This window comes from Miniopterus schreibersii (genome assembly GCF_964146895.1).
Source record: "Miniopterus schreibersii genome assembly, chromosome: 1".
NCBI classification, from domain to species: domain Eukaryota; kingdom Metazoa; phylum Chordata; class Mammalia; order Chiroptera; family Miniopteridae; genus Miniopterus; species Miniopterus schreibersii.
In genome coordinates, this window is record NC_138101.1 from 179470166 (window position 1) to 179482614 (window position 12449).

A 12449-nucleotide genomic window follows, 5' to 3' on the forward strand; every position below is an offset into this window, starting at 1 on the left:
GAAAAAGACACAGTTTTCCTACAGGAGAAATTTTTTTTAATACCTACATATCTCCCAAGATGATAAATTCAGAACTACATTTCCCATCTTTTACTAAAATAAGGAATATCAGAGAGCTCCTGGGTAATTTTTATTTGCCAGCTCCATGGAGGGCTATACTCTAATAGCTACATTGGAAGGGATAAAAGCACAGTATGAATGTTAGCTGATTTATAACATCACTATTATATTTTTTCCTTGTCATAAGATTTAGTAATTTTCCCCTCTTCTGTTCTGAATAAAGTCTGAAACAGATTTTTCACTCTGAAAGCAGTACTTAAAACTAAAATGGATCCTTATTACTTAGTGTCTTCTATTCACAATCTAACATCACAATTCATGCCCCAGATGGGAAGTTCAAAAGGGGAACTAAGGAAAAGTTGTCAGGGGCTCAACTTCATTCCAAATCTTTGGAGAGAGGTGTCAATCACCTTTAATTTCTGAGTGACCCTACCTGAACTGGTGGATATTAGCATACAGATCAGAAGCACACCTGTCAGCAACTTCCCATGTTCATCTTTATCAAAGCACTGAACTGAAATTAAGTATTTACATCACCAATCTCCCCCATGTGTGACTTATAAGCACCTCCTTATCTTATCACTTCTTTATCCCTGGGTATTTAATATAGTATCCATTTTCCACTAGGCTCTCTAATTGGTTTTTGGCTGGAATTACATTTTGTGAATTATCGAGAATTAATTCCAGTCAAGATCAGAATTCCTGGTGACCCTAAATAAAGTAACTTACCAGGACCTTCAAATGCCTGTTCTTCAGGTCAGTTCTTTCAATCAGCACAAGGTACTTCCTAGTTTCACATCATCTGAGTTCTAGATATGGGAATCTACTCTCTGCAAGGTAACTTTTGTTACAATAAAGATTAAGTCCTGGGCACCTAATGGAGAAGGAGCTTCTACTGTAAAACACTGGACATGGCTGGCTTTCTGGGGGTGGGTTCTTCCAGCCTAAGTCACTCCTGACTGCTCTGACAGCAGGGAGTACAAGACAGTAAAGAAACTGAGTTCCTGCTAATGAGCCTCACACTAGCTCTTCTGCTCTCATATTAGCTGTCCTTGGGGGGAAAAAATCACAAACTTCACCCACAAAAAACCTTGAAATCTGACTTATGTTTAAAACAACACAGTTTTCTAACACATCATACCATTCTTCCAATATTTCTTCCAATGTGTCACCAAGTTCATCTTCAACACTATTTCAGATACTATGCTGGGACTGATAGCCTTCATTTGCCCAGTGCTAGTGCCAAAAAGATAGAACACCTAGAAACAATTTAATTTGTTGCCTCCAAGTACAATCAAATGTAGAAACAGGAAGTTTTCAATTGAATGAGAGGGAGAGAGAAACAAAGGGAACTAAAGATTTAAACATCAATTTGACAGTCAAAACGCCAATAAGAAGAGAGTAGGAAAAAAGGGTAAGAGATAATGATTTTTATATTAAGCAATGTATTTAATAAATATCTTAAGATAATAACAAAATTGTCCAGGTGAAAATAAGTTACAGGGCCAGAAGATAACTGTCATGAATAAAATTTTAAAACTAAATGTTTAAAGTTGGCCATTGGTGATGATTTTTTTTTTTTTAAACAGCTAAGATGCAAAGTGTACAAAATATGGAATAAGGAATGATAAACATGTATTAACAATACTTTTTCACAAAAAAGAAATTATGGAAACCCTCAAATACAAAATAGTGTAAATTCCACCTGGGGATATCCACATCTTTCTGCTAAAAGCACCTAGCATCATCGATGAAAAAATTTTTAATGGCAACTTACATCCTCTGAAAAAGCAAAGGAAATTTCATTGCAGGGTATGGAACAGGTGACTCCTGGGAAACTGGTAAAAACCAGGACACTGGAAGAAAGGCCCTGGGAGGGACCTATGGGCATGGTCCCCCTGAGATTTAGCAAATACCAAATATAGGCAAGGATCTAGGATGAGAAGAAATAAGAAAATGTATTGTCTTAACATCCTGGGTGTCGAGGGACCAGGATTTGGCCTCTGTGCCCTGACCTGACCTCTCCTGGGAGAATGACTTACTCTTGCCTCTCTCATCATTTCCCCACCCAGCGCCCGCCCGTCCGCGCATCACGCACCCTTCTCAGCACATTAGTATTCAGTGAGACTCCTGAAGGTACAACTTCTGAGTTACAAGACGAGCATCCAAGAGATCAACACGGCATTTCAGAGACGCTTCAGCCCTGAGTGCGCGCAGGCTTCCGGGACTAGCGAGCCCGCCCAGCCCGGCGGGAGACAACCCCCAGCTCCCCCAAAGCAGGTGCCTCGAAGGGGCGGGGACAGGCGAGGGAAGGGGCGGGGAGGTCGCAGACTTTTGCACTAAAGGTTTCGACAGAAACCACCAGCTTGCCTGAAACCCTTCCAGATATTTGGGGGTCCGGGGAGGGGGGGGGTTAGTGGGAAATGGGGAGATTATCACGCTGAGGCTTCGGGAAGTTGCCGCTGAGGTGGTCAGGTGAAGGTGGAGAAGCCCGAGCGCCTGAGGCCCCAGGCAAGGCCTGCAGCGTCTCCATCGCGCACACAGCGGCCACCAAAGCCCCTGCGGCCGGAGCGCACACGCGCACACACCCACCCCAGGTCCCCCATCCCTCCCCACCCGCAACCTAGCCCTCCAGGAGGGCTCCACCTCCCCGCGACCACCCGCAGGGCTCCGCCGTGACCCCCACCCCCGGGGTCCCGCGCCCCGCCTTCGCCTTACGCTGAATGGGCGGGTAGCAACTGGGGTCCTCGCCGCCGGGCTGGCAGCGGCTGGAGAAGGCGCTGCGCGGGGTCACGTAGTTGCTGGGGAAGATGCCCACCCGCTGGTTCAGCTGCCCGGTCCACCAGCCCTCGTCGCCGGACACCTGCGAGTCCTTGGACAGCACCTCCACCACGTCGCCCAGCCGCAGGGTCAGCTCGTCCTCGCCCGCCGCCTCGTACTCGAACACGGCGGTCCAGTAGGGCAGCGGCGCGTCGGCGCCCAGCTCCCGGGGGACCGCCGCCTCCTCCTCCTCCTCCTCCTCCTCCTCGGCCCCCGCTCCATCCTCCCCCGGCGGGGCGGCGGCGGCGGCGCTCGCTAGGCAGCCGAGAAGCGCTCTGGAGGGCTCCATGGAGCGGCCGATCCATAGGGTGCGGGGCTGCCGCCGCCCGCAGGAGCCGCCGCCGCCTATTGTTCATGCGGCTCCGCAGAGCTGGGGGGACCCCCTCCCCCGACGGCGGCCTCAGGTAGGGCCCGGGCTGGCGGGGCAGAGAGAGCCGGCTGCGTGCGGCTGGCGCGGCGAGTGCAGACAGCCCGAGTGCTCACCGCAGCCTGGGGGCGCGGCGGGCGGAGCCCCCGCCTGTGCGTTCGCCCCCTGGGGGCGGCCCCGCCACCTCCGCCGCAGCTACCTGCGAGCGCAGCCGGTGCCCGCCGCCGCCAGCCAGCGGCCGCTCCCCTCTCCGCGCGGGGCCCCGCCCCCAGAGCGGCCAGCCCGCCCGGGACCACCTGACGCGGGCCTGGCTCCGCCCCGCCCCTGCGGACCCGGCGGGGCGGGGCGGGGCTTCCCGGCCCCTGGGCCCGCCCCTGCGCCACCCCGCCTTCCTATTGGCCGCCGCCGACCGGCCCGCAGGGTCCCCCCCGCCGCGGTGGGAGCTACCCCGCAGCCCGCCTCTCTCCACCCCCGCGCTACGTCATCCGCCCTCTCGTTCCCGCCCTCTGGTGCCGGGCCCCCTCGCTCTCCGGCCCCAGGTCAAGCAGTTCTCTCTCCCATTGGCCCGCCGCAGCTCCAACCATTGGCCCGAGGCACCTGTCCATTTCCTGGGAGAGTGCCACGCCTCCCGGCGGGAAGAGGCCGCCGCCCATTGGGTACATGAGGAGGGATGGGTGGACCCTAAAAGGTAAAGCCCAGACTTCATTCAGCCCGAAAAGGCTGGAGGAGGCCCTTCCTTTGTTCGCGGTGCTTGGGCAGGGGCTCTGCTGGGCAGCGCCGGTGTTCTTCATCCTACAGCGAGCTTTTGAAAGTGCGCAGAGAAGGGAGCTGGGTTGCGCACCCCGGGAGAGCTTCTTCTCCTCTATCCTCTTACAGCTGGACTCTCCCCTTTTGGATCTGCCTTTGCCCTGGTCCAACCAGGTGGATCAGCTCCACCCCACCTCCGTAACCTTTCATGTCCTATTTAAGGCCTACAAGCCCATTGGAATGTTTTTTGTTTTTTTTAGAAAAACTCTTAAAACTATAGTTCTCGCCTTCATGACGAGTGCACAGAGCCCTCCTTTTCCTGGGTTGCTGTAAGAAGAGACCCCAGTCCAGTGGTTTTTAGAATTCAGAAAGGCAAGAGAGCACCTTACAGGGGCTTCGAACTGAGGCTGGGAACACTAAGGCGAAGTCGGCTTGGTCTCTCTGATGAGAAAACTGTTTTACGAACTGCACCTCGGGTCATGGTGACCCATATAGAAGTCAAGTTAAGAATCAAAGTAGAATATACGCACAAAACAGTGCTGTGGTTCATCATCAAGAGCTGACCGTTTTCTACAGCCTTTTGTTACCCTCCGTTTCTCCAACATTAAGAAAGAATGAGATAGGTGGTCCCCACTATTTCTTCCATGCTTTAATCCTATCATAGCACTGAAGATGTCCCATGAGAAGGTTTCCTGGGGTTTCCAAACAACTCAATGCAGAAAGATCTCGCCCAGTCTCTGCCCAACTGCCTTTCCTTTTCCCCTTCAGTGGTAAGAACAGATACAATTTATTTAGCAAGAGTTAGTGCTTCACTCAGTATTTTTTGTTTAATTTTAGTTTGGGGTTAATTGTTGGACAAACTGGAGACAGTGGGGTAATTGGGAAAGATAAGCAGGGCTGGCATCTTGGCTCCTCCGCCAGCAGCTGCATGATCTTGGGGAAGTACTTAACATTGTCCTGCAGTGTGCTCATCCATAAAGTGAGGGGGTGGACTGGAAGAGCACCTGTGTTCTTGTAGGCCCAACATTCTGTGGTTTGCGCACGAGTATGGCTACACTGTCTACCCACCCACACAGCTGAGGTCTTGAAGATGAGAGGTTTGAGTGCTGTTCTGAAGAGAGTCCCCAGTAGGTCTTGAGAAAGGACTTCTGAGTAGATGCCCTAAAACAATGTTCAGATTCTTCTTGTACATAGGATCAATGGACTGGGAAAGATATGGATGAGTCTTTGAGCCAATTCTCTAGGTTTTGTTGAAGACAAACTATTCCACCCCCAAGCAGAAGAGAGCAGGATAATGGGGATAGAGGGACTTTGTGTTTCTAAGGAGACCACAGGAAAAAAGATTTTCTTGATAAAAATTTAATTTGGAGGAAAATGGTGTAGACATAGACAGAGAGAAACAGAAAAAGGAAACCACTAGAAAGATACAGAGAAAATTGTCAGTGGTGGATCTCTTTCACGTAGCAGGATTATGCGTAATTGGTCAATTTTTGTCATTTTGTTTATTGGTGATTTTTTTATGTGTGTTACTATATAGCTTTGTGGCTCTTCACATCTCCCCCACCCAGAGAAGGGGAAAAAATTCTTGATCCCTCAGTAGGAAAAGTCTAACTCCCCATGTAAGCTAAATCTTTAATACCATAGCATGTGTTTAGGATGCCATGAAGAGTCATTCATCAAACATTCCAAGAAGTCATTCAGTAAATATTTGTTGACTGGATTCGTGATAGGAATTCAAATGAGGGAAGGTTCTTCAGGCTAAATTTGTCTAGCAATGTCTCATGGAAGAGGCAGAACCAAAGCTGGCCCTGGAGGGGTGCAGGGTGGAGTCAGGAAGAACCTGTGTTCAGGAAAGGAGTGAGGGGGTGGGCACGGCCTCAGAGGGGGGAAGCTTGGAGTAAGCCCATCTGGATGGAATACAAGGTTGAGACCAAATTGTAGAGGGCCTTATAATCACTTGATTCACACTGGTAATTATTTAATTGATTATTTGTGATGATTTAATGTCCAGTGTGTTTACCATGAGGGCAGGGACCTGTCTGTCTGCTTCTTTACAGTTCTCCCAGCACCTAGAGAGTGCCTAGCACGTAAGTGGCTCTCGGTATGTATTTGTGACTGAATGGCTGGCTTGAGTACCCAGCTAAGAAGCCTCAGCTTTGTTTAGTAGATAAAAGGTTATCACTGAAAGCTTTTGAGCAGGGTTGTGTGGTGATCAAATGTTACTGTCCCTGAGGACTAGAATAGATGAGAAATGCATAAAGAGGTGCGTAAGTTGGCCATTGAAGGATGTATACAACTTGATTATATACAGAAAGCGTGGAGCTGGAAATTAATAGCAATGATAGAAATACCAGCCTGAGAGGAGGAGAGAGCACAAAATGGGGGTGATGGGAAATAAAACTGACTAAATAAAAGAAAGGCAGATTACAAAAGACTTTGAAAGTCAGGTGGAATTACCAAGATTTCACCATGATTAAGTTCTTGAGGAGGGGTTGACAAATGTCACCCCCAAAAAGGACCATTCTCTCTACCCCACTGAGAAGTATAGCATAAGGCAGGAAGAGTATAATAGCAGCCAGTGGTGCAGCTTGCACAGCCAGACTTACATCAGAAGGTCATGATTCTCCTGGCTCTGTCCATTAATAACCATGTGGCTCGCCCGGCCGGGGGTGGCTCAGCGGTTGAGCATCCACCGAGGATCCAGGCGATCGGGGTTCAATTCCCGGTCAGGGCACATGCCCGGATTGTGGGCTCAATCAGTGACTTACTCATCATTGATGTTTCTCTCTCCCTCTCTCCCTCTCCTTTCCTCTCTCTGAAATCAATAAAGATATATTAAAAAAAAAAAACTAAAAAAAAAAACATATGACTTTGGGCAGGGTACCTATTTGAACCTCAGTTTCCTCATTTTAAGATAGGAATAAAATAGAAACTGCTTCTCCTAGAGGTTAATAGGATTAAGTGAAACAAAAGCTCTTAGCATGCTTCTTACCATCCACTAAACATATTTATTTCCTTCTTTCCTCTGCCCAGCACCTTCAGAAACAACCTTTACTGGCACCCTAGAAAACAGCAAAGTTTCCTGTAGTGGAATTTTTTTTTTAATTGAATTTTTTTTTTTTTTTTAAATGTATCTTTATTGATTTCAGAGAGAGGAAGGGAAAGGGAAAGAGAAAGAGAGAGAGAGAGAGGCATCAATGATGAGACAGTCATTGATCGGCCACCTCCTGTATGCCCCCGACTGGGGATTGAGCCGGCAACCCAGGCATGTGCCCTGACCGGGAATCGAACCCTGATCGCCTGGATCCTAGGTCGACGCTCAACCGCTGAGCCACACCCGGCCGGGCCCTTTACTGGAAATTGAACCAGGATTTTTCCTTAAATAAAAAAAAAAAAAAGAAAGAAAAAGAAAAAAAGAAGGCCCAGCCGGGCATGGCTCAGCGGTTGAGCATCAACCTAGGGTCCAGGCGATGAGGGTTCGATTCCCGGTCAGGGCACATGCCCAGGTTGCAGGCTCCATCCCCAATGACACTCTCATCATTGACGTGCCTGTCTGTCTGTCTCTCTCCTTTCCTCTCTCTGAAATCAATACAAATATATGAAAAAAAAAAAAAAAAAAGGATAGGAAAAGAAAAGAGAGGGAGGGAGGATGATGGAATTAGGAGTGATATTTTTGTTCTTTGTCTCATAGAATTCAGTATTTTCTAACATTAAAATGTACTGATTTTCTAACCAGAAAGTATGTTATTGTTAATGATGATCATGAAAATTTTGAATGATAAGAAAATGTGCATAATATAGTGATTAATGAAAAAATGGGGAAAAAAACCTTTATACAATATGACCAAAAATGTGTGTGTGTGTTTGTGTAGTATAAAATCTTTTTATTTTATTAGTTATTTCTGAGCTGAGTGGTGGGATATGGGTAATTTGGATTGCCTTCATTTTACTTTTTAAAAATTTTCCATATAGCTAAAATAACCATGAAATACTTTTGTAATTAGAATAAATATCCACAAATCCACAAATCATTTTTATTTTTTTGTAATAATGAAATAAATTTCAAGCAGAAAGCCTTGTTGCTAGCTGGGGAGATGGTAGAGGAGGGGGAAAAATTAGAACCAAAGGATGACAATAATAATAATATTAATAACAATAATGATAATGGCTACTATGAATTGAGGGCTTACTAGATGCCATGAACTAACTGTTCACAATATTTTCCATTTATTAGAGTCTTAAACAGCTCTTCCAAGCAAACAAAAAGGTCCTGGAATAGAAACAGTTCATTCATTCCCTATCCTTCCTACCTTCTAGAGGGTCTTGGTTATGTGCAGACAGATATGTGACTACACACATTAAAGCTAATTTAATGTAGCTGTGGCCTCACTCACCTAACACTAGCATAAACTTGTCTTATTCTTTTTTTTTAATCCTCACCTGAGGATATTTTTTCCATTACTTTTCAGAGAGCATGGAAGGGAGAGAGACAGAGAGAGAAACATCGATGTGAGAGAGGCACATTGATTGGTTGCCTCCTGCACGGCCCTGGGATCTAGCCTGCAACTGAGGTACATGCCCTTGACCAGAATCAAACCCGAGACCCTTCAGTCCCAGGCCTGACACTCTAACCACTGAGCCGAACTGGCCAGGGCTTGTCTTATTCTTTAGCTTTTCAAAGCTTGATCTTTAAACCTGTTGGTGACAAAGATTTAATTGAAACTTCAGCTCGCTGTTTTGCTTTTGAGATTTATGCCTTCTAATTTTAAAAAATCAATTTAAAGATTTTTGTTGCTTGTTATTTAAACATATCAGCAGTATCTGATGAGAGCAACTCATAGTGAAAAATATTTTACAAGAGTAGAAGCTGTTTAGTTCGGGACCTGGCACAGCAATATCCTTAGAGATGATGGAAGACAACTGTGCCTCCCTGTGGTATTAAGGGGGTATGGCGACCTCTTTTTTTTTAATGAATTTTAAATTTATTTTAGTTTTACACTTTTAGAGCTGAAAGTAACCATAGCGGTCGCTGCGTGGAGCCCTTTCACCTTGTTGTGGAAACCAAGACCCAGAAAAGTGATACCACTAGAGCTTGAACCCAAATCTTCAGGTAGATCCTCTTCAGAGCCTTTCTTGCCACACAACTGCTTCCAATTATTCAATTTAAATCAAGGATATCTGCCTGTCAACTGCCGGAAACCTAAGAACTATCCAGTGCAAAAAGTCACTTTTACATCCAAGGAAACCAAAGCTTAGAGAGGGTACATGACTTGCTAACGTGTCCACAGCTAATTGAGTCTCTTGTTATTCATTTACTCACTAAATATTCACACACGTGTCTAGTATGTGTCAGGTGCTGTTCAAGGAGATACCATAGTGAACAAAACAGACAAAAATTCCTTCATAAATCTCATCTTTTAATAGGGGGGACAGAGCAATAAAATAAGCAAGCAAAATACATTAATATTATAATATAATATAATATAATATAATATAATATAATATAATATAATATAATATAATATAATATAATATAATATAATATATAATAATATATAATAAATACTGCTAAAAAGAAAAACGGTGAGGGGAGGGAGGTGAATGTTAGAAGGGGTTACATTTCAGAGTGTCCAGAGAAGACCTCCTTAACAAAGTGACTTTTGAAATAAAGATCTGAAGGAATTGAGGAAGCCAGTCATACAGAAATGGGGGAAGAGCATGCAGGCAGAGGAAACAACAGTGCAAAGGCCCTGCGGCAGGGAAGTGCCTGTGTATTCAAGAAAAGCACAAGGAGGCCAACCTAACAGGAATGAGAATTCCAGGGCAGTAAGAGGTAGGAGAGGTAATGGGGGACCAGAGCATGTGGGACTTTCAGGTCAAAGTCCTGAAAGTCTTTTACTTTGAACAAGATGGGAGTCATTTAAAAGTTTTCAGCTGAGGAGTGACGTGGTCTGATTGACTTTATAACACTCAGGCTGCTAGGTTCACAATGGACTGCAGAAAACAAGGGCAGGCACATGAGACTGGGAGGCTCTTCAGCAATCCTGGCAAGAGCTAACAGCAGGTTAGACCGGGAAGGCTACAATGGGTATGGTAAAAGGTGGTCAGAACTTTAAAAATGTATTTTGAGGGTAGAGCAACTATCATTGCTGATGCATCAGAAGGGGTATGAGAGAAAGAGAGGAGTCAAGGATGGCACCAAGGTTTTTGGCCTGAGTGACGGGAAGCGTAGTATTGACATTATTGGAGAACGGGAGCGTCTCAGCAGCTTAATGTTAGGCTGAGTCTGAGATCGCTCTTCCACACCCAAGTGGAGACGCCAGGTAAGGCAAGTGATTCTGTAGGTCTGGAGTTCAGCCAAGAACTGTTAAGCAGCAACAGTCCAATCAGTGAAAACATTAACTCCATAAAGTGTCTACGGACACCGTAATTATTAGCAAACATTCAGGCCCGAATGGTAAAATGCTGCCTGTTTTAGCACCTGGCTTTCCAGATTTCTACCCAAAGAAACCCTTTTAAGTGGTTCTGCCTCGCATAGTTGAAGGCCACGAACATTTTGCCCACAGAAATAAGACATGAGTCTCTTGACACTGGTTACACCTATAGGACAACAGGTTGCGTGTTCTCCGGATTAACGGATGGAGCCCTGCGTGAGGTCAGTGGGAGCCCCAGCGGGTAGCCTATTAGGCCAGTGGACCATCAGGGAAACTATTTTGTGTTTCCTGTTTTAATAAGGGGGAGAAGAACCCAATTTGGGGACTTCTCTTCTTCCCTTCCTTGGATCTTATTGATGCGCAGGTCAAGTACAATTGCTTGCAGCTGTGTGATCTGTCTCTATTATTTTATTACCTACCTTTAATTCATGACCCTTAACCCCTCTCGCTCCTCCCCGTGTAGCTCTGTATGTAATGGAATTAAGATTCTTTTGTATCATGTCCTCTATTTGGGGACAAGGGCCAGGGAGGGCACAGGGACTGAGAGCTTGCTAACTCCCAGGAGTAGCTTAGGAGCTGATCCACATACCCTTATTTAGTATGCAAGGACAGTGCCACCAACCCACCAGCTGTGTCTCTCATTATAATAACAACCGACATTTAAACAGAGTTTTACAGGTCCAAAGACTTTTACGTATAGGCACTGATGCATTGCTTAAGAGTGTAGACTCTGGAACCAGACTGCCTGGGTTTGAATCTCAGTTCTGCTATGATTTGCTGCGTGGTCTAGGACAATTCACTTAACTTCTCTATTAAGCCTCAGTTTCTTCAACAGCCAAATGGGGATAAAACAAGGATACCTACCTCCTAAAGTGTTTTTTAATAGCTTTATTGAGGTATAAGTGACTACAAAGAACAGCACATATTTAATGCCTACAATTTGATGAGCGCGGACGTATGGAAACACCTGTGATCTAAAGTGGTCTTAAGGATTAAGGGAGGTAAGACACTAAGAACAGTGCCTGCAAAATCGTGAGCCCTCAACAAGGGCAGAGTGATTATATTACCTCTTTGAGCTTCAGAAAATCCTGGAAGGTAGGTATTCTTATTAACCACCTTTATCAACGAGGGAACTGAGGCTCAGAGAGGCTATTCAGTGGGATAACACTGTGATAAGTAGCACAAGCACTAGACCCAGTCCAAGTAACTGCCTCCAATTCCTAAGCTTTTCCCACTTGGAATCCATCTCCTCTGAGTGTTGGTTTTGTGTTAAACAACTTTCTCGCCAGGTCTCCTGATGTCCGCTGGCTTCATTTTTGAGAAGTGACACGCAGGGACTGCAGGGGAGTAACAGCCAAAATAAACAATCTTTCTTGGGCACATGAGAGTGTCTTGCCTGGGCCAAGCACCTCTGGTGCTGTTCCCACTTCATCTTCACTAAAACCCTGGGTGCTAGGCACTTTTAATAAGCCCTTTGTGTAAAAACAGGGGGCTCAGAGCCGTGAAGTTACAGGAGGGGTGTGAGTTGGAGCAGAATCTATGGAACCACCCCGTTTATGCGCCCAGCAGTTATCTATGGGTGAAAGTCACTGTACTGTGGCATCTCCCTTTCAGGACTTCAGTAGGATTGGGGGAGGCAGATGGCTTTCCACCCCTTGACGACAACCCCACCCAGGGCCAACTGGACAGCTGCCGAAGACTGACTCCCTTCCCCCTCCTCCTAAACTCAGAGAGGCCGCCGAGCTGGCAGCCCTCCACGCCCAGGGCCACTCCAGCTGACTCCCTAGGCCACAGGCTCTCTCCCAGCATGGAGGGCGGGCTGGGGATGCCTGTTTGGGCCAGAGGGGAGCACAGAGGAAGTCTGAGGTTTGACTCAATCCCACACCCTTGTCACCATTCCTGACCCGGAACTCGCACCTCTCGGAGCCACCCCCCTGCGGCAAGGTTGCAGTCTGCTTCGTTCCTTCCTTGCCTCTGGATGTTCAGACTCCCCTGCTCCACTGCTGGGCCTCCAGCATGTC

General features: G+C 46.6%; 1 protein-coding gene across 1 annotated transcript in view; it reads right to left on the minus strand.

Annotated features, from left to right (window-relative positions):
- MAP3K9 (mitogen-activated protein kinase kinase kinase 9) overlaps nt 1–3169 on the minus strand; it is a gene marked incomplete at its 5' end in the record, with an annotated part of 75341 nt that extends 72172 nt beyond the window's left edge. Inside the window, one exon of the mRNA XM_081161705.1 lies at nt 2779–3169. Within this exon, the coding sequence (XP_081017831.1) occupies nt 2779–3169 (391 nt within the window). The remainder of the gene's footprint in view (nt 1–2778) is intronic.
- Between the last annotated feature and the right edge of the window lie 9280 nt (nt 3170–12449).